Genomic DNA, 22,789 nt, shown 5'->3' on the forward strand with positions numbered 1-22,789 from the left:
TGGCGGCGCGGGGAGGGAGGCGGTCGGCGCGAGCTGGGTGCCGCTCCGTTGCTCCGGGAACGCGTCGCCCGGCAGCGCCCCCTGGCGGCCGAGGGCGCGTTCCCCGTTGCCCCGCACCGGGCCAAGCCGCGGGCAGCCGGGGGGCGGCTGCCGCGTTACCACAACCGAGGCGCGCGCTGTCCGCGTCGCCGTGGCACCCGCCGCCGCGCCGGCCCCGGCCCACGTTACAATCGGGACTATAAAGGCGGCGCGAACGCGGCGCCGCCCAGAGCAGCGGGCCCGAGCCGGCGGCACCAACTCGCTCTCCGCGCCGCCCGCTCGCCGAGGGCTCCCGGAGGGACGGGACCGGGGAATCAGCGCAGCCCAACCCCACCCCAGGAGCGATCTGACAGCCGGCCATGGCCGACGGCTTGAGGAGGCTGGTCGGCGCGGGGAGCGGCCGGGTGCTGCAGGAGAAACTGGAGAGCTGGTACCGGGACTACGAGGTGGGCCGCGGCCGCCAGCCGGGGCGACTCGCGTCTGCTGGGGGGTTGCACGGAGGGCGGTCCGCCGCACCCCGCGGGCCCTCCGGGGGCGGGAGGCCGCCGGCAGCGGCGCCCCTGCCGCGGTGCCGGGGCCGTGCGGCGGTCTCCGCGGTGACGGCGGGACGCGGAGCGGCGGCCGCCCCCCCCCCCGGCCCCGCATCCCGGGAGCGCCGGTGCCCTCAGCCCGGTGCAGCCGAAACCTGCAACCGGCCGTGAGGGTTCAGAAGGCCAGTTTGGGACGTTGACCCACACATGCACCCGGTTATCACAATTTTTACACCTGTAGAACTCCCAGCTTCAGCTAGTTTTCTTTTTTGCCTGTGACAAAGTTCATTGACGGCAAAGACTGGAGGTTAAAAGTCTTATCTGAGCTGTAATGACTGAGTCTGCCTCAGAAAAGAGTTTTGCGGTAAAAGACCAGCAGATGGAAAGATCGTGGGTGAAGGGTGTGCTCAGAAGGAATTGCCTGTGGCCTAGGAACAGTCAGGAAAATGTGAGGAAAAGGGATGCTCAAAGAGAGAACAGGGTTATCCAGTTCCCCAGCTCTTCCTGGGTGGGAAACCTGCTAGAGCCGGGAGGCTGCTGCGAGACAGCACAGCTGCAGAGGGCTTCGGAAGGTGGGAAGCAGGTGTGAGGAAAGAGTTTTGGGTAAGGGTGAGAAGTCTGCAGATGGATGTAATAGTATGCATGGAGAAGTAGGAGGTAACAGGAGACTGAGGAGTCAAAACAGTGGAAGCAGTAGAGAAGGCATAAAATTAGGGACAGGTGAGGTGAAGGGACATGAGGCTTGGCAGTTGTGAATTTTCCAAGTGGAAAACCTTGACAGAGTTTTCACTCCTGTGTTCCTGGGTTTCATTAGCCTCTGGACACTGATAGTTGATTTGGTCATGAGTCGGTGACCATCTACTGTGTGTTATGTTTGGTGAGAAAAGGTGCTGAGCAGAGATGCAGCATTTTTAAGGGAAGTCAGTTCTTTTACTTTGTGGTATGTAGGAGTTACAGCATATTAATAGCCAGTGTAACTCTCTACAGGATTCATGGAAAAGGATAGTTTTAAGGAAGAGTTTGAGGGTAGCTGGTGAAGTTACCACAAAGTACAGGACATCAGAAGAGGAAGAACAGAGGTGTGCATTTTAAAATCTTGCAGGTGGGTGGTGGAGGCAGGCCTCGGGAGGGCTGAGCTGAATTCTCCATAATAAGTGAGATGGGGTAGTCCCTGTTGTCTTGGGGAACAAAGATGAGCAGTTTCAGGCTGCCATTGCAGAAAAGGAGGTGCTGGCAGATGGAAGCACCATGGGTGTTGCGTTGGTGTAACGAGCTGGAAAAATGCACTTTGCAGTGGTGGTCTAGTGGAGGTTAGCAGGGTGAGACTGTGCCCCTTGAGACAAGAGGAAAGCATGCTGCAGCAATCAAAATGCAAGCTGACAGGGGAATGGGTGAGAGTTTGAGCTGTTTTGGAAGCTTGTAAAAACTTTATGGAGTCATTAAAGTCTGAAGACCTAGAGGGTGATCCACACTGAAGGTGATACACAGGTTATGAGTAAAGATTAAGGAAGCAGGTACAAGGTATGTGTTCTGGCAGGTGCAGTAGCATCCTGGACAGATTAACCCCATCAACTCCTTTTCAGAATTGCATTTGCTGAAAGTGGTGTAGCTTTGCTGTTCTGTTGTTTCCTAGGTGTAATGCTGGATACTGCCCATTCTTTGGCAGTATTTGTTTCAGTTGGTAACTCTTAGAAATCAGATGAAATTGCACAGAGGCCTCATGTGGCTGTTGACAAACCAAGATAAGAGCCTTATATGTATTATTGCAGCTAACATGGAAAATCAGATTTTGGACTAATATGTTTTTTATCCAGATATCTCCTATCATTATTTAAAACTCTGTGTTGAAAGATTTTAACATAGATCCATGATATTTGTGGTTGTGTCTTCTTTATGAATGGGGAAAGAAGTAAGTTTTCTCAATTAACTGGGGAATTAACTGGGTGATAGAAGTCCTGATGTCTTGTTCGTTCACCTGTTAACAATGTGGACCTTTTAAAGATGTGTATTCTAGAGGATGCAGTAAGAAAAGTTTGTGAAGTAATTATAGGAAAAAAAAGTTGTGATCATAACAGGAATAATTAAGTAAGAAAACCCAGGCAGATATATTAATACACATTAATTTACAGATTAATTCCTGTGATCAGAATCTGAACCGATGCTGTGAAATAATAGAATTGAACTCTGAGATTCAAGGGCAGCTCTTCACAATCCTCAATGAAACATCTCAAGAAGGTAAATCATTTCACATGTGTCATCTTTTCAAGCTCTGGATCTTTCTGTAAGTGTTCTCACAGTTTCTTAATGAATGTATTTTTTTAGGTGGGCATTATGCAGGTGTGGAAACAATAAAAACTCGTCTCCTGCCATGGCTAGGGACTTGTTTTTCCTGTGCTACCTCAGGAAGGCTCTTTGAAACCAACCCCTCTCTCACTCAGGTATGTAGGAAACTTATTTTAAGGGAATAGAACAGTGTGAATTTATACCCATAGGAGAGCTTTAATGACTTTCTGTTAATAATAGCCTCCCTCCCTGATTTGGTTAATGAAATATATCCTTAGTTGCTCATGGAGACTCCTATACTGTTTCTCTGTCTCATTTTATGTTTTCTTTGAAAGGGAAATCAAAGAGGTCATTAAAGTTACTTTTGACCTTCTAGGGATTACGCTGTTTCACAACAATGAGTGACAATAGGGAGGAATTTGATTTGTAAGAGAAGCTATGTTCTTGTACTTCTTTTCTAGGTAAAGAATTATGCCACCTTTACATTTGCAAAGACATCATAGAAGTATTTATGCCATATCTCTATTAGTAAAAACCTAACACTCTGAAAATACATGTGTAAATTGAAGGTGTGTATGAACTCCATGCATTTATCTGTGAGCTCCTTCTATTTTTTTGAAGGAAAAAAAAATAATCTTTGTTTAGTATCTAAGTATTATAATGTCTCCAGAAGAGAAAAAACCCCAAAGTGCTCATGTCTATCATGACACCACCACGTGCCTGACTCGATATTTGGAGTTAGTACGTATTTGATATTTACTGAAGGGGTTATAGTAGTTCTAGCAGAAAAGACAGATCTGCTGTGGCTTTGTGCTTTGAAAGAAAATAAGAGTGTTGGTTGATGCAGACTAGGGGAAAATACTGAAGATCTTCAGATCTGACAGTGATGTCTCCATGTTCTGTGACTTATAATTTGTACACCTCTTCTGTCAAAATCTTTCACAATTTAAATAAGGACAAATGAAAAGTGATATCCCTTAAGAGTCAGATTCTAGTGCATTGCAGGAGTAGGGTTTTGCCAAAAAAGTCTTTTATTATTAATAATAAATGACACTACAATTGGTGCACCAGTTATGGATTTGTCATCGCACATGACATTCAAAATTTAAAGAAAAGCCTGCTGCACAGTCACTTATTTGATTCCAGTAGCATTAGGCAAATCTATAGGTTGTTAAAGATGGAGCTGCATGTGTAGTACTGTGCTTTCTGGAACGACAGTAGTTGCCTCTCTCTTCTAATATCTTTTTCTGTTATTTTGTGTACACGAATTCCCAAAAACTTTACTTCAGTTGGTGATGTAGTCAGTCAGAAGATGACTGGAAAAAAGCTCATGCAACACATCTGCAAGAATGCTTTGTTCAGATGATGTGTATACAGGTAGTAAATCTGCATGTGCAGACCTTCCATATTCTCTATCATGAGGTGTAAATGAAGTGAAGATTTTTCCTAATACATTAAGTCTGGTTTGTGTGCCTGGAAGGTATTGCTTATCTCTCTAGAAAGTATGCTTTTGTTTTCAGTTACTTTAGAAATGGTCTTTACTGAAATCTTTAGAAATACAACTGCTAATAATGCTATACTACATTGCTGAAGGATTCTGTAAGGTAGAACATTCAAGGAGTGTGATTTTGTTTCATTGTAGGATTCAATTGAGAAAGAGAGGCAGCTGAAAGAGCTGGCCAGCAATCAGACTTTTCAACTGCAAGAGCTGCAGGAAGAACTGACTTCAACTCGTCTACAGCTTGACCATGTGGAACAAGAGTAGGGGAATTAATTGTGGTTTTTTTTGTTTTGTTTTTCAACAAGCCATGTTTTTCTCTTGACATCTGGACACTGATGGAGATTTGTAAAATGCTTCATATCTGGCTAAAAATCAGAGCTTCAAAATACATCTAGGATCTGGATTGTCCGTGTGTGTCCAAAGTGGGGTGGGTATAAATGATAGTCATACCTGCATTCATAAACTGACTTGGTAGGTTTTGCTTCTGGCAGAGGAGTTAGAAAACATGCCAGCATTCTAGATCAAAGGGTTTTGCATAGTGTGTGACCATCCCAGTGGAATTATAGTCAGTGAACTGTTGCAAGCTGAGCAAACCTTGATAAAAATAAATTGAGTAGCTATAGTGGAACACTTATTGAAGGACCTACAACATGTCGTAATTAGTTATGGTATGTAATCAGTATGTGAACATCTAAGATGATCAAAACCCACTGTGGTAATATGGAGGAAGAGACAAAGACAGATTTTCAAATAAGTGACTAGGACTGAACACTTTTTGTCCAGTTGCATAAAACACGTTTTGTGGAGTCCTGTAGTCTCAGAATGACATAATTGTTTCAGAAACGGATTTGTGCAGTTAGTGCCAGTTCCAGGGCCATTTCAGAGGTAGCTCCAAGTGACAGACACTTTCTCATACATCCTGTTAGCATGAGAACAATGGATGTTCACAGTCCTTGGGTCAGTACAATAAGTGATATAATTTAATGATCTTACTAAGTGATTCCAAGAATGTCAAGTTTTCAGAACTGCAAACTGTATTAGCTAGATTAGAGGAAAGAGGTTAAATAGAATATGTCATCCTGTATCCTAATCTTGCAGATATCTCCTGCTTTCATAGGACTGTAGAATCACAGAATGTTTTGGGTTGGGAGGGACCATCAAAGGTCATCTAGTTCCAACCCCCCTGCCGTGGGCAGGGACACCTTCCACTAGACCAGGTTGCTCAAAGTCCCCTCCAACCTGGCCTTGAACACTTCCAGGGAGAGAACACCCACAACTTCTCTGGACAACCTGTTCCAGTGTCTCACCAACCTCAGAGTAAAGAATTTCTTCCTTGTACCCAATATAAATCTCCTCTCTTTCAGTTTAAAATCATTATCCCTCATCCTATCACTAGTGGAGGGGTAAGGAGTAAAGTGTCTCTCCATCTTTCTTATCAGAAGGCTGCAGTAAGGTCTCCCTGAAGCCTTCTCTTCTGCATGCTAAACAATCCCAATTCTCTCAGCCTTTCTTCACAGGTGTTTCAATCCTCTGACCATTTTTGTGGTCCTCCTCTGGACCTGCTTTAACAGGTCCATGTCTGTCTTGCACTGGGGACCCTAGAGCTGGGTACAGTACTCCAACTGGAGTCTCATGAAAGGGGAATAGAGGGGGAGAATCACCTCCCTTGACCTTCTGGCCATGCCTCTTTTTATGCTGTCCAGTATATGATTGGCTTTTTGGGCTGCAACGCACATTGCCAGCTTATTTGTAGTTTTTCATTTACCACTATTTCCAAGTCCTTCTCCACAGGACTGAATCCACTTTGTTCCTCCTCAGTCTGTACTGATACTACTGATTGCCTCAACCCAGGTGCATCAGGTTGCACTTGGCTTTGTTGAACTTAATGACATTCACATGGGCCCACTCAAACCTGTCGAGGTTCCCCTGGATGGCATCTGTTCCCTCAAGAATATCAACTGCACCACTTGGTTTGGTGTCATCTACAAACTTGCTGAGGCTGCACTCAATCCTACTGTAGTGTCATTAATAAAGATGTTGAATAGTACCAGCACAGACCCCGAGGGACACCACTTGTCACTGATCTCCATTTGGACATTGAGCTGTTCACTGCAACTCTTTGGGTGCAGCCATCCAGCCAATTTCTTATCCATTAATTAGTCTGTCCATCAAATCCATATGTCTCCAATTTGAGACAAGGATGTTGGGTGGGACACTGTCAAGAAGGCAAGGGAGGTGACATCAGTTGCTCTTCCCTTATTCACCAACACATATTAGTATCTGTTATGTCTCATCTTGGATGAATGCAGGCATTTTAATTTTTCACTATCAGAAAAGTGTCTCAGTCAACTCTGACTTAAAGATCAATGCATTCCCCCGAAAAGAAGACAAGAGAACAAAAACATCTTGTAATCTTGCAGTACACGTTAAATATCAAAAGTGACAAGGTGGGACAGAGAAGGACCCCACAATGTTTGGAAGAAGAGAGAGGGTTTTTTTGGCATTTCAACTGGTTTGCTGGAATTAGGTAATCTTGCAAAATAATTCCAGTCTGGAAGGTTTAATAAGCAAAGGACTTGTTTTCTGTTGATATTTCTAAGTATAGAGGAGAGTTATAGGAGATTGGTGGACCTTATTAATGTATATACCTGAAGGGAGGGTGTAAAGCAGACAGAGCCAGGCTATTTGTAGTGGTGCCCAGTGACAGAACCAGAGACAGTGGCATAAACTGAAACACAGGAGGTTCCCTCTGAACATCAGGGAACCCTTTTTTTACTGTGAGGGTGACTGAGCACTGGCACAGGTTGCCCAGGGAGGTTGTGAAGTCTCCATCCTTGGAGATATTCAAAAGTCCAGGGCTGTGGGCAACTGGCTTTAGGTGTCCCTGCTTGAGCAGGGGGGTTGGACCAGATGACTTCCAGAGGTGCCCTCCAACCTCAACCCTTCTGTGGTTCAGGTGTATATATAAAGGTTGGTTTAGGGGTGAAGCATTTTGTCCTATGCTTCTGTGTGGATAGAAAGATTATTTGATGAGCTGGAGAAAAGTGTTGGATGGTCAAGGTGAGAAGCACAAGGAAAGTTGTTCACTAATACAGATTGGAGTGAGTGTGTGGCAGTTTTCAGCAAGAAAAAGTCATGTTGGGCAAGCCCCTGCATAATGGGAAGTCATTGGTAAAGCTCTTGTACAGTTTGTGGGTTGCATTTCTCTGTGCAGTGAGGTCAGAGAGGTGTTGGCTGTGGTTTGCAAAGGTAGAAATCTAGAGGGTGGAGGGTTGGGAAGAGGCAATTCAAGCAGAGGTGAAGTCATGCATGGAAGTTTCAGAACTGATCCTTTCAAGGTGATGCAGTACGGATTCATGATTGTGTAGTTATTAGCAAGCAGGGGACAGGTGCAGGAGAAACAATTAGTGTCCCAAGATACCCCATCTATGGACAGCGAAGTCATTCTGATTGCTGTAAATTGTTGAAATCAGTGAAGAAACTGGAATTTAGTCTTAATGAAAAACAATGGGTTGTAGCAAAATAATTCTGTTATTACATAGTCAGATATGACCTTTTATAATCTATTTGTGTGCTGATAGTCTGCACAAAGCCCACTGTGATTGTTTTCAGATGTTAAACTGGTATGGATTTGGTCTGCTTAATCAGTTTGTATTTAATTCTCTGGTAGAAACTCAGCCTTTACCATGAAGGTTATTAATTTTTCTTGCAGTCTGGCAAAAACCCAGCTGGCTCTTGAAGACACAAAGACCAAGTCAACCACTACTCTTTTGGCAGCAGAAGTCGAAACTGTTCAGCTAAAAGCAGAATAAGAAAAATTGAATCTTGGGGTATTTGTGGTAGAAAGTCAGCATACAGAGACAGCCTGTCATTTACCTGAGCAGGTTCTGTTTAGCCTACACTGTCCTATGCTATAGCAAAAAGTAGGTCTAGCTCCTTAGCATCCTGTAACTTTGATTCTTGGTGTTTGTTACGTCCCGCTCAGACGAGGGAGACAAGTGACTCAGATTCGCAAATCCCCAATGGAGCGGACAACAAGTCTCCAAGTCTAAACATTTATTAACTACCCACAATGTACTAATTGAACACACGATGATTGGCTAAGTATATAGCAAGTTGTGGCAGGCAATACAATATGCCTTGCATTTCTTAATGGGAAAGGGAAAAGAGGGAAATCGAGGGAATGGGGAAATACAGATCACTGCTCTGGGTTTCTGTGCTGATCCTGCCGGCGAGGGTTCCAGGAGGCATCCGTCTTTTTCGCTGGCATCCGTCTTCTTCGCTTCACTGCACTCTCCTGGGCCCCACCCCCTCCTTCCCCCGCCTTGATTTACACACACTTTCCTTGGGTCCATCCCCTAGGTTGACCCACATACCTACGTATCCCATGTCTGGGGAGGGGTATGGGATGATGGGAGGGGGATGGGATGATGTAATTAGCATGATCATGTCAGCCTTCGTTAGCATATTGAGGGGTGTTAACTTTAATATGCATTTCGTGGATAATGAAGCAAAGGTCATTCACCGGACAGATGGCCCTTGAAATTTGTCCAGGTGCATCAGAGCAGAGCCGTCCTGTCTCCACAGGGCTCCCTCCTCCAGCTGCATCTTGTGTTATTCGGGCAGCCTTATCAGCTTCGACCTCTACGCTATCCACCCTGTGACTCACAGTTTTGTCTTGCGAGTGTTTGAGGCATTTCTTTGAACTTTTTCTTTCAACTTTTCCTTTCTCAGGCTGCTTTTCTTAGTTTCTCGCAGGCCTGGTTTCTTGTCTCTCACAGTGTTATAGAGAGAGAATTAGCATAAGTAGATTCATGTAAGAAGAACCATTACGGCTGAACTTCTATCCTTTTTTCTTTAGGGTGAAGGAAAGATTATTTTGAAACTAGCAGCTTGATAGCATTTGAATCTTGTAGGTGAAGTTAAATAGGAGAGAACCATATTCTGAATATAGCCAGAAACCATTGTTTGCAATTTGCTATGATGCTCTTGGAAGTGACTTGTGTGTTAAGTAGAAGACACTTCAGTCTGTCTATCTTAAGATAAAGTTCTTTATACTTTTCTTTTAGACTATTTTTGCCAAATCCTTTTGCCTGTCTGCGCAGAAGTAATGGCTATTGGTAGTGTCGACATCTCTGGTTTAAAAATGTTTTTTGAGTTTCTAAGTGTGTTGGTCACATCTGGAAAGTTAATCTGGATCGGTAAGGGTGCAGCTGGGACACCTATCTTTCCATTTCACTACAGGAGTCCTTAAAACTAATTTCCTTTTGTGTCTTGACCTACAGGCAGTTCTAGAAGCAATAATAATTCTTCACTATTATGAAATGTAGCCCATGTAGGGGTTTTTTTGGGTTTCTTTTGTTTTTTTGCGTTCTATTACCAGAAAAGGACACCAATATATTTGAAATTAATTCCAACAGCATGTGACTCTTGTGATAACTGACATTTCAACAACAGAACTATAGTAATACTGGTTAAATAAATGCTTGCAGCTGTTCAGTTAAATAACATTGCTGCTTTTAAAAATGAATGAGACTTGACTTTGCTGCTTACAATGTAGGAAAGAATATAACTGCCCATGAGTTTCTTTCCTTTTAGGGCAACTGAGAGTAGATGAGCTACTCCTAATTAAGATAAGCAAACAAAAAAACCTCAGGCCATTAGAGTCTCTACTTCCAATATCAAGTTGAATATTGCTTGTTCTTCTCTGGGTGTTTATCATTGCTTCTAGAATAATGTCAGATTTTATCCATGGACTTTCCTAGCAAGCGTTGATCACTTTTGAATTTTTGTTTTTTGTATGGCTCCCTGGGGTCTAGGCTCATATTCTATAAAATGGGCTCTTTTGATTTGTTGGGTGAAAAATAGCTTATAACTCCTTGATTCTTAGATATAATCTGACTGCTGTCTTCCCAATTAAAATGATTAGTAGGGAATAAAGCATCTCACTATTCCAATGTGTAGGTCTTAATGCAGACTGGACAGAAATTCATGTTGCCATTTGTACTACTGACAGAAAATAAAACATTCCTGTCTTCCTATGAATCTGGGAATTCCATAATCTCCATGTGCTTATGGTTCATGTTTGCTCTCAGTTTAGCTGGCACTCTACATGTGCATCTTCTGCCTGGGTGTTCAACTTTTGATTGAAGGTGCTATTTTTCATGTTCTGTGAATCATCTTTTCAAAATTTGAACCCTTTTAGTTGGGTGAAATCAAATTTGCATAGTCTTCACCTGCCTGTGAAAACCAGAATCCTTCTAAAAGTAGAGAAAGTGAGGTCAGGACTGATCTGTGACACTTAGGGCAGGTTTGGGTTTTTTGTTTGGTGGTGTTTTGTGGTTTTGGGTTTTTTTGGTGTGTGTGGTTTTGTTTTTTTTTTTTTTTTATATATACACAAGAAACAGTTATGCCAGGAGTGTCCTTTTCATCTTTGTCTGTAAACTTGTTTTTAGAGACTTTTGTAATAGCTAATGATCTCATTCCTCTTGTCTATAGCCTGTCTGTCTCACATACTTAAATCAAACCATGTTTTGCAAGACAACTTGGTCTGCTGGGCTGTTAGGGCAAATGTGGTCTAGACTCAATATAATTAAATTCTATAGCCATTATAAGCTTTTGTTGTATCAAGATATTAATTATAAAAGGATTTATCTATTTCTGCAGAATTATGATGGAAAATGTAATTTTTTAAAAAATGAATAACAACATTTAAAAGTAATTAGAAGTTCTTCAGGGAAGACAAAAAAATAAAGTGTACTAAAAACTGTTATATGCAGACTGAACAAAATTCCATTAGTACTATTATAAATGGAAGCTTACTACTAGGGTGCTTAGACTTGTGCCAAGGTCTAATCAAACTTAACAAAGCCAGATGACTCCTTTAAAGTAAATGAGGTCAAGAGGACTTTTCTTTTTTGATCTGTTGTACAGAGGACCTATTACATAAATTGGTAGGAAGAAATTTTGATAGACACGTTTTGTAATTAATAACAGCCAGTATGGTAGTGTGAATCAGTTACCTCATGACCTTGTATTGTTGCGGTTGCAGGAGTCTCTTAAAAATAGGTTAAACAAATTACTGGCCAAAAATTACGTAGGTAGAGTTGTACTCACCTTGAATTTCAAGGGAATCTGACTGTATGAGTCAGGCTTAGCCCAAGGACTGGGGAAACTGTGAGGGACTTTATTGTTAATGAATTATTTGAAACTGGAGTGTAGCAGTAGGCTCCTTTATCTAAACAGCATTAAGCAGATACTTGACAGAAATTCTCAAGGCTGTTGTATTTTCTCCTGAAAAACTGGCTGAAGACACCTATTTTATTTTTAAATGGTTAGATGGTGGAGTTTAAAACACTAGTTATAGCCTTAAAATAAAAGTGGGTTATAAAAACTGTTCTGATTTTTTTCTAAGAACTATATTTTGCCTTGTTTGTTCCCATTATTTTTTTGTCGCATCCTCATCTCTAACCGTAACAGAAAGATGATAATACTCACTTCGTTTCAGACTAATATTTAGTAGTAGAGTGAATGAACAATAAAACGGGAAACTGAGTACTGCATAGATGTAATTAGCATGGGAAGGATTAGCGTTAAGGCTTACAAAAGTCAGCATTGGTAATTCATAAATCTGTCTGTCTTAAGGTTGTTTTTTTCCTTTTGGTATTTAGCTTTTCTTACAAAGAAAGAAACATCCATTTTCAGCGGTGGCTTTTCTTATGTTTGTGACTTACCGTATGACTTGTGATGAACAATGAAAGATGCAGGTATTTCTGCATTTCAGTCTGTCGAGCTTTCCTGTTTGGTTTCCCCTCCCTCTCCTGATAAAGGCAGACTCATAATTAAACATCTGTATTTGTAATAATTATCTGCTGTCATGATGAAAAGATGGAACTTCTGTGGATCTCACAGCAGTGACATAAAGACCATCAAAAATTGCTTTAAAACTTTCTGAAAAATCCCTATGTGAATAGTGGTAAATAACAAAAAGAAAATAATACAGAAGCGACATGATTACTTTTTATTTATCCTTTCTGTTGGATGGTTATTAATACTGCGTTTTCTGTCTGCATTGCCTATCATGGCAATTTAAAGAAAGCCCAACTAGTGTGTTGTATATTATATAGGGTTTTCTTCCAGGTTTTTTTTTTTGTGTTACATAATGATTTCCCCCCCATCTCTATCTCTAGAACTCGTCTTCCCAAATCTACTTTCCTTTCCCAGTTGTTCTTTACATTAGAATTCTTTAGCTCTCTTTTACTACCACTATGCTAGAAGTCCTTGCTGGAAGAGCTGACTAAGGATGTCCATGGGATTGTAATAATATCTGCAGCTTTTCCTACCCAGGTCAGAAGGACAGTCTTTCCTCTTAGCAGATGCACTGGCCTTATTACCTGTGGTCCTCTCAGTCACCCTTGCTCCTTAGAAAGTCAAAACAGGAAGTTTGTCAATTGATAGGTGTTACAGCTTTCATCGGTTCAGATCCTCACAAATCTCACCTTCAGAAGGTGGATCCTTCAGTAAAGAAAAGGAAGGACAGATCGAAGACCTCCAAAATGAATACAAAGCATTTTTAAAAATTTTTTTTTCCTGTTGGAAAGAGGAAAACAACAGTAATATCTGTGTTAAGAGGGAAAGCAGAGATGTTGGGATACTTTCTAACATTAAGTAAGAATAAAGGACAGAAGATAAACTTGCTTAACTGGTTGTCTGCCAATGTTTAAGAAACACTGCTGCTCTTAGAGAGAGCAGAAGAGGAATCGTTAGCTTTTGGTATTACTTGAATAACATCACTGGTGATATCCTTTGACTGACTAATATATTCCAGCAAAGAAAAGAAAAGAACCTAAGGACCTGATATAAGAAAATACCTAGAATCTTAAACTGTAGGAAAGAAATGTGGTGGTTTAGTTAACATCTTAAATATGAGAAAGAAATCATTTCTTAGACTTCATCATCTGAGATAGTGCAAGGAGACCAAATGCTAACCAATGATCTCTCCTGCAACATAAAGCGTAGCGTATCCAGTCTCCTGCCACAATACACTTTCATATTTTAAAGTGTAGTTGAGAATATGCTTTTTTTAACTCTTCATATCCCTGTATTTCAGCATAAGGAGCTTGTTCAATATTTCTCCTCTTCTTCTTTTTGTTCGATGATGAGGGTTAATTGATAGATGGTTTGCATTAGTAGAAGGACGTCTTGTGACTGAACTTATTCTGTGTGGTTAAGTCTGAAGACTTCCCGTGCCCAAGAGGAGGATCCTTTGAGGAAGTTAGATCGTCTGAATGACTATGAGCAGCAGATTCAAATACTGCGGGATGAGATTTCTATCCTGGATGCCCAAAAGTCTGTTCTCCAGAGCAGGTAGAGGCATTATTCAGAGAAATCACTGAATTGGAGAATAACAAGAATTCTCTCTTCATTTGTAATTGAAGTATAAACAAAAGCTAAGCTTTTGCACTCTGTTATGAAGGAACAGAAATGCTTTAACTGATTTATCCTAGTGCCCAGATGTTTTAATTTCAGGCTGTTAAGTTTCAGGCTGTGTTAACTTTCTGGCAAAACAGTAGAGAGCAGCTTTACAAAATACACTGAGAACAACTGTACAGGTTAAAAAGAGATGGTTAGGTTTTTTTGTTTATAAGTCCTCTTTGAATACTGTACCATTACAGGGCAGAACTTATTACATTCTCATTTGTTTGACTTAAAAACACTATAGTGGTACTGAAAGAGGAACAAATCTCCAAAGTATTACTAGTTAGAAGTGTGTTTCCCCAGAACAAAGTGCTTGGCTGTACACACTTGAGGAATTACTTTAATTGTATTGTTCAGGCTTTAGCCAATAAAATGTATTGACACAAATGCCTTCATATTAGCCTAACCAGCTGCAGGTTTGTGTCTTTAATTTTGTTGGCTCAAGATCTCAGCTTACCCTGGTAATAATTAAAATGACACAAAACTCAGTGCACTAGGCAAAAGCATCTGAGGATGGTGAAGTGACCTCATGCTTCTTTACATGTCTGTCATAGGCTTGCACGGAGCTGCTCCCCTTACCTAAGGCACAGGGAGAAGAAGTCATCTCCCCTGAGGAGCTGCTCACCTGGCCGAGCCAGGCGTACAAATGCTTCACGTCGTGCCTGCTTGATAGCTCGCTTTGGTGACATTTATGCTCAGGAACGCTTGGATGCAGAGACCCTTTTGAGGACATATGTCAGTGACATGGAAATGGTGCAGAGGATAATATACATTGCAGCTGTGGTAAGGAAACAATAACATTTCTTGTTTGGTAGGCCAGAAATGCTTTATAAAATATTATGGCTGGATTGGATTAAATTGTGTGTAAATTAGCATTTCTGTGAAGTACAGAGAAGAAAACTTCTCTTCTTTTTTCCCCTTTGATTTTTTTTTTTTTTTCCTTTCTTTACCTCACACTTTTACACTGAACTCTCAATACAGTGTCCTTTTCTGACTGTCCTGTCCCAACATTAGAACAGGGTCAGTGACCTATAGTACACGTGCTAAAAGGGATGCATAAGAAGACTGTATGACTCTGAAAGGTAGATGATTCCTGCACTAAACAACACTGTCCCATTTAGATGAATTCTTTTGGGAATACTACATTTTAGAAAGCTAAAAAAGTCTTTCCATATCATGCTTCCCTCTTGCTTGTAGCTATGTGTTTTTCTAGTTTTATTTGGTCCCACGAAATTACTTAGATGCCTCATGTTTACCTAGACACCTCACATTTACTATGAGCTCTGAGGAAATTTGTTTTAATTTTTCTGTACTCAGTCTTCTTTTCTATAAAACTGATGTAGTGCATACCAGTGTCAGAGAGGTAGTGTGTCTCTCAATGTGTGTAATCCCAAGCACATTTAGCTTACTGAAGTTTTTTCCCCCCTCACTGTCATTCAGTTTACGCTCTCCAATTCAACCTTTCTACCTAACAGACAAGAGGTGCTCCTGTCTGAAATATTAGGCTGTGGCCCATACAATGCTGTTACTGAATTCTGCTCTTGATATCCTTGAATGTGATTCCATTGATAGTGGGTGTGTGGTGGCATCCTACATAAAAATAGGTTAGGTGGGAAGCTTTTTCAGTCCCGGCTTCTGCAAATAAATGGCACTTGATTTAATCAGAGAAGTCCTCCCAGAAGAATACTATTTTAAACTTTCACTTTTACAGCAGCGTTTTCTATTCCTCTTTACAATGATGATACGGGGTTAAATTCATCCTCTCAGATAATTGCTAAAAAATTAATCTCAGTCTCCTGGATTTAACTAGAAGTTCTTTATGTTTGCAGGAGTCTTTTCATGCAGCAAAGATGGCCTACAGGCAGCTCAAAATACGTGTAAGAGAGACTCTGTCTCTAGGTCACTCGGGGCCTGAGTCACTTGAAGACACTGTCCTGGATTATATAGTTCGCCATGAGGATCTGTATGATGTTCAAGCCAGTGTTAATGTAAGTCAAGGGCAGTGGGGAAGGGATGTGTTGATCTATTTCAGTAGCTAATGAATTCAGAGTCTGTAAACTTTCTTCTTCTTCAGGTTACAGTGCATTTCTAGTTCATTGCATGAATTTTATGTCTTATAGCTGTGTCTTTATTTCCCAAAATAATATTGTGGTATGACCCAGTAATTAATTGTTTTATTTGCCTGTAACTAGAACATCTCTGCCACAATAATATTTTTTGAAAGATACAGTGTAACTGTCTTAAATAAATGCAAACTAAATTTCATATTTTTCTTAAATTCTGTGCTCTATTGAAAAACTGCATCTCCCTCTTAAGATTGATGTCAATGATGTAGCTCATACTTTATTTCTAAAACAGCAGCACATTCTTTGTGAAGCTAATATTTTCTGGAATAGCCTAAGACAACATGGCTGGGAGCTTCTTATACTGATTTTTAAATGTAGAAAGCTGAGAGACATGTTTAGGAGGGATTTCCATACTTGCCCATGAATAAAAGTATTAGCTCAAATTACTCAACTGTGTTTATTTTCAGGAAGTAATTCGCTCCATGAACATCAACCCAAAGATTTCATTTCCACCAGAAATTGATTTCATTGTGATCAGCACTTTGATTCGAGAGTTGTGCCGCGTGGCTTTTTCAATGCAGACACTCACTCCTCCTCTTGATATTGCCTTTGGTACTGATAGAGAACTTTTCAGTGAGACCAAGTAAGAACTCTTTACTTTCGGTCAGATTCTTACTATTTAAAAAAAAAAAATCCATCAGGTTGTATAGTCTGCTTCTTTGCTAATTAATATAAAGGTTTAAGATTTATGCTAAACATTAATTTGGGGCAAATATTCCTTCTCTGTAGTGAATTTGGTATGTCTTTAAGGTTTATGATGGTGTATAAATGCCAGGAGGTAGACCAGTGTTAACAGTTTTTTTTAATGAACATCAGAACAATTTTCTAGATAAACTTCAGTCTTTAGAGCATAATTAATTTAACCTTTAAGAGGAAAATTATCACCAGTTTTCCTTTCCCTGTTTAGTCTGCCTCCAGTGGTTATAAAATGTGTGCAGCTTTGTTCCTCCTTTCTGGCCCATTTTGCAAAAGTCACTTTTACTGAGATCTGATATGAGTGTCTGATATGAGGATCATCAACATGTGTGCTGTGGCTCCTGTACAACATATGGATCTTAATACACTCTCATCTCTTCTGGTTTAGAGCTGAGCAAAAAGAAAAATGCCTTTATAAATGGTAATTTTGTTTAAACAATGCACACCATAACACAGTTTTTCCTTTTTCCATAGGGTCAGGGCTTGCTGCTTTGTTAGCTGGCAGAGAACTGTAGGGTACTTCCATGCCTTCAACAAAAACTAACAGGATTGACAACTCCAAAAAAAATTGCTCTCAAAAGCAAGAAAAGCCACACCAATAAGGAGACTTCTAATAATAATTTAAAATAGAATGCAACCCGCTTGGGGAAGAGCTTGAGAAGCCAAGGAGAGAAATAGAAAAGATGAAAGTAGCCCTTCAGCAGGAGAGTGCAAAGTCATACATGACTACTTAATGATCCTGTCCAAATACTGGGCAGTTAGCTATTTGATACCCAAAGCTACTGGCTGAATTAAGAAGGCAACAATGCTATGGTATAGTCTTGGGATGATTTCTCCACCTACTTGATGTGTGTGGCCTTCAAAAAAACAGGTGTAATGTGTTTATATGTGCTTTTGCGAGAGACATATATACACACGTCTATCCATCTGTATAGATAAATGTGGCATGTATATGTTTGTATCTATAGCATATATATGTAGTACACAGAGATGGAGCAAAATTTGGAGAAATTAAAATAGCTCTGTTAGTTGTGTGTGATACCACTCTACAAAAGGGCTGACCAAGCCTCATCGTACCCTATACCTTCCTCCATGGGAAACTTCATGCCTCTGTTTAAAACTTTGTTTTATATAAATTGCTATTGTATATACCTTACTAATGTATAGATACATTGCTATTTTGTATTTGTTTTGAGTTTGAATCCGTAAAACCAGACATGTATTCTTCAGCCAATATTGCAGACTTAGGGAGGTAATACATATTTGGTATGTTAATACAGGCCTTCAAAATAATTTTTCTTAGCTAAAAAGACACTGTTTCATTATCAATATCTGAGGATCTTGCTAACACAATTGCCTCTTATGTCTCATAAGATACTAGGATGTAACTTTAGGTTTGAGATAAGGGATATTACAAAAATACTCTATAGGGGTCTTGTTTTAATAAGATATTTCAGGATGATGGAATGAAAATGCCTGCCAAAATGCTGCTCAGGAGATTGAATCTGCCAGTGGACCCAAGGACCCTGGCTTGTGTGGGGTTATGCAAGAATATGGTCTGGTGGCCTTCTGAAGTGTGAGATGGTTTTATTGGAGTGTCTCTCATTATAAGTAGACAGTATTCTGTCTATATTCTTCTAAGTCAGTCTTACAAATGCATTTCTTTTACAGGTTCACTTAAAGAATACTTATTTTTGTGATGTGGAAGTATTGTCAAGAAAGATGTTTGAGTTGTAGCTAGTATTCTGCTTTTTGTCAACATCGACTTGAAGCATCATATTTATCTTTTGGCATTTATATGCAGACATTTCTTGTACTATGTTTCAACAGGTACCATCGTAGTTTTGACTCTGATTTCACAGCTGTCTTGGTGGCCTATCATGTATGGCCTGCTCTGATGGAAAATGATGATGTAATTGTGAAGGGAGAGGCAGTCACAAAAAGAGGAACTCTGGTATGTACTTTTGTTAAGGAACATGTTAAGGGAAGTCATTGGATTTAAAGACTGTTTTAAAGGATAAATTCTTGATTGTTCCCTATATGGCTGGAATTGTGTATATCAAATATCAGTTAGGTTGTAGTGCCTCATCCTGTTTTTAGGATGAATAGTTCCATTTGCCTTAACGTATTCATTATGCAGATGTATGATTGTTGGCAGAGCCTGTTCTAAGGAGAAAGTTTACTGTTTACTCTCTGTCCTCAAGCCTTGTCTCCAGCATGGCAAGTCTGCTTGCCAAGTCTGTCTTTTATTAAATGCGCTCTCTCAAAAGAGGTTTGTCAAACTCTTCTCTTGTAGTGGTCTCGAAGAAGTAGAACTAGAAGCAGAAGCCGCAGTCGTAGCACCAGTCCTCTTCTATCTCATCATGTAAGCCCCAACTGAATGCTTGTAGTATAAACAGCATCAAGTATTTTAAACTCAGAATGCAGGCAACCTTTTAAAAATGCTGATATACCACATGTACATTTTAACATTGGGAATAAATGCCTTTGGGTCTGGAATGAGATGAAGCTGAACTGACACATAGTTATTGCCTGGTATGTAATTATCAGTGGAAATACTCTATGAGAAGTAGACCATAGTTAAATACTCAAAAGTATCAATTGTGGATCTAGGAATGCTTTCCCCCTATTTCTCCTTGCTTCAGTACCCTTCTGAATAACTATTTGCGTCATCTTGGAAGTGTTTTAGTCATCTTGCAGTACATATATAGAACATAGTCCCTGCCTCCTTGAATTGGTAATCTGGATTTACCCTCTAATGCCTCAAAGGTGCAGAAAATCAGTGTAGGGTGGGCAGGAGGGGAAGAACTGAGGTGGTACTAATAAGGTATGGAAAACCTTAGCAGAGTTCTGCATGTGGTGTAGTTACACAATATTATTAATTATTTTTGTAAAAATCTTGTCTGATTTCTAATTGTTAGCCTATCTTATTAAACTGACATAGGTGGGCTCAACTTTAAATGTGAATACTGAAAATGTGAGAGGCTTTGGGTAAAACTCACTTTTATGTGTGTACAGGGTGCGAAGGAAAAACTCAAAAGTTGTTGAATTTGACTTTGTAGCAGTGGAGCTGCACTGATAGACATGTGCAAATTTTCTGAATGTTGGTGGGTCCCCAGGTGCTTGCCTTGGGTACAGTTCTTTAGCACACCTGAGTTTCCTTTTCTGTTTGTCTTGCAGTTGTCTCGAAGCCGCAGTCTCTCACCACTCAGGCGCATAAGCCCAAGTAAGTGGGCATATTAGTTCATAATGACTCATGGTTTTCATATTATGCCCTTAAATGACTGAGTAAAGAGTCAAAATAACACGGTGGAGGTTTTTGACTCTAAAATACTTATCCGAGTCTTATTTTTAAAATGATTAGCCCATTTCTTTTCTGTGTGTGGAAAAAGGCTGAAGTTTCTGACTTGGAGACGAGCTTGTTTTTCACTCTACTCAGAACTCATGACAGTGGTCTCTCTGCTGGTTGCCTTTATTGTGACCAGTTCTGTAGTAAGTAAAACTTGTTCTCTGCTCTACACAAAAGATAGTTAGCTACATGCTGACTCCATGCCTTTCAAAATCCAAAGAGATAGCTAAGCAGTGACAGTGAAGTGAGGGATTTCAAACAGTATGTATGTGTGCCCATCTTGAAGCCAAGCCAATTTAGAGATTTAGAAAAAAATAATTGTATTGAAATGTGTCTCTTTATTCAATAGGGCATTAACTGAACATGTTCCTGTGATTCAGTACATCCGGATCCAATGACTTCACTGGCGCCTTTTCAAGAATACCTCAAATCTTGCAATAATGGGAATGGCAACTGTCACTCCAAATGGAGTTTGTGTTCAGTGTGGTTTTTAGAATTATAGAAGGCTTATTTATAATTTTAGAAACTAATTCAGCCCTTCTGATTTAAAAAAACAAACAAAAAAAGGTGCATACAATACAGGATCATACTCATTTGGCAAAATTTGCAGAGCACTGAGGAATTCATGCTGTAATCCTGCAGGTGGAGACAGAATGATTGCATCTAGAATTTTTTCCACAGATACCAAATGATATAGTTTATCTTGATAGGATGTTTCATATAACCTAAATGGCAAATATTGCAGACTGTTGAGGTTAGCTGTTACTTAAAAACAATTTAATTAATTGGTGCTTATTTACAGTTCTAGAAAATGGCAATAATCTTAGGATATGCCAGTCTCACACAGCATCATTTTAAATACGTCCTTGCGGTAAACTGAATTTTCTAACTACAATGCTGAAGTTGCACAGAACAGTCATAAACTACCAATACTCCAGCAATCTCCAGGACTTTATTGACACTTATTTATGAAAGCATGGGTATGTGCTTTAGCAAAGCAGTAATGGTCCTTGTTAAATCCATTGTTACTTAGAAATGAATATAATAAAAATTTGTAGTTTGGAACTTAGAGTATTTTGAAAGTGTACCACTGACTATTTGTAGGCTTGAAATATTTACTTCAGGTGGCCTATTTGGTATCACTTTTAGTGGGCCTTCATACCAGACTGGTAGATTAGTAATTCTTGTGAACACAGTGAAAAAAACCTGTCCAGTTATCTCTTACAGTAGGCATTTATTACATTTTAAGTGTAAAAATTAGAGACCTGAAGAGATTTTATTCTGGAACTTTAAATAGTTTGTTCCCCTTGTAAATGTTTATTTTAATATCAGCATTTTTGTCTTCGAGAGGACTGATACTGTCTTTCTCTCAGAACCTCATCTGTAAGGCCAGCCTTAAATAGAAGCCACACAAGTGACTGCTTGGGGCCTTGTGCTTTTACATAGATACATAGGATTTGTCATAATGGAGCTGATTTGTGATTCACCAACTCCACTGTCTCATTCCAGTCAATGCCTGATGCTTCAAAGCTATGTGGAGTTTTCCCCAAACTCACCTCCACAATTTTGGAATATAAACAATCAGAAGGAGGAAAAATTCCTTTTTGCCTCCTCTTTTAATCAGCCTATACCCTGGAACATGACATTTCATTAGTACTACTGTAATAACATGAACAAAAATAATTTCATTAGTTCTGAAATGATGTAGTCCTTAAAATTAAGTTACAGGAGCAGATTTTATGATCCCTTTCCAAGGATCTTATGCAGATTGACACATCCATGCTCTTTCTCTCTACCTGTGTGGCTCAAGACTTTGGCACAAGACTCTGGCACAGGATCAAATTTCAGACAGACTTTAGCATTGGTCCCCATAAGCCATGGAGTAGCTGTCACTCTAGTTCTACAGATGTATTTTCATTGGAATTAGGCCCATTAGTAACTGATGAGAACAAAATGAGGTCCTGTACATAAAGAGTTGTTCACAGAGCCACTCTGAACTAAGGGGACACAAAGGCACATGCATGTAAGTGGTGTACTTTCTTGTTATCTAAGAAAGTCACAAGAGAAAATTCAAAAGCAATAGATTTCCTCTTCTAAGAGCCTGATTGTTGGTCACAGCTATGGATCTGAGCTTGAAGTAAACCTGCATATTTCTGCACTGATCTCATGACTAAAACCACCATGGTTCTGGAAAAACTGAGCACCTGCAACTTGTGTGGCAACAGAAGAAAATTAGATATCCTGAGTATGATTTTGAGCAGAAAAATGAAGAATTCCTCAAAATCTTGTAATTACCCAGGGCTCAGGAGGTGTAGGTTTTTTAAAAATTAGGTGTTGTATGTTTGTCTTCTGCATGTAATTACCAAGACATGTCTGTGTTATGATTTTGAGTTGAAGTAAGTTTCCATACCAACTGTGAGAAGACTACATCAAGGAAGTATGTTGTTTTTGACAAACATGAGAGGCAGGGTAGTTCCAGACTTGCATGCACCTGTGGTGCCAGTAGGAACTAGTATTCCCAAAGATCTAAAATTGCCAAAAAAGACAAATTTGCAGTGCTTGGTGGACCATCTCATCTTACTCCCCCAGCAGGTACCTAGAGAGCTAGTTAGTCTCAAAGTAGAATAGAAAACTAATGGCATGACAGCCAATGACTTGTTTTGGTAGTGAGAAAGCAGTTCTAGGATTTTTTTTTCATAATGTTTCAGAGCAGAGCAAACCAATGTTTGTTCAATGTTTGCAGCTCAATAACATAGAGACTCGTACAGAGCTGGCAGATACTAAGGGT

General features: G+C 40.1%; 1 protein-coding gene across 2 annotated transcripts; it reads left to right on the plus strand.

Annotated features, from left to right (window-relative positions):
• Nucleotides 1-150: 150 nt before the first annotated feature.
• On the plus strand, nt 151-22,649 carry SPATA18 (spermatogenesis associated 18). Of its 2 annotated transcripts, XM_074865063.1 has the most exons (12): nt 151-485; nt 2,699-2,804; nt 2,892-3,007; nt 4,495-4,613; nt 13,585-13,719; nt 14,385-14,613; nt 15,660-15,818; nt 16,364-16,539; nt 18,483-18,606; nt 18,949-19,017; nt 19,833-19,878; nt 20,351-22,649. In XM_074865063.1, the coding sequence occupies exons 1-12, from the start codon at nt 399-401 to the stop codon at nt 20,356-20,358; spliced, it is 1,374 nt and encodes a 457-aa protein (XP_074721164.1). In that variant the 5' UTR covers nt 151-398; the 3' UTR covers nt 20,359-22,649. The 2 variants fall into 2 exon arrangements, with proteins under 2 accessions (XP_074721164.1, XP_074721163.1); XM_074865062.1 differs by lacking the exon at nt 20,351-22,649 and having other exon boundaries at nt 19,833-19,895.
• The last annotated feature ends 140 nt before the right edge of the window (nt 22,650-22,789 follow it).

The sequence above is a fragment of the Strix uralensis genome, chromosome 4 (assembly GCF_047716275.1).
Source record: "Strix uralensis isolate ZFMK-TIS-50842 chromosome 4, bStrUra1, whole genome shotgun sequence".
NCBI classification, from domain to species: domain Eukaryota; kingdom Metazoa; phylum Chordata; class Aves; order Strigiformes; family Strigidae; genus Strix; species Strix uralensis.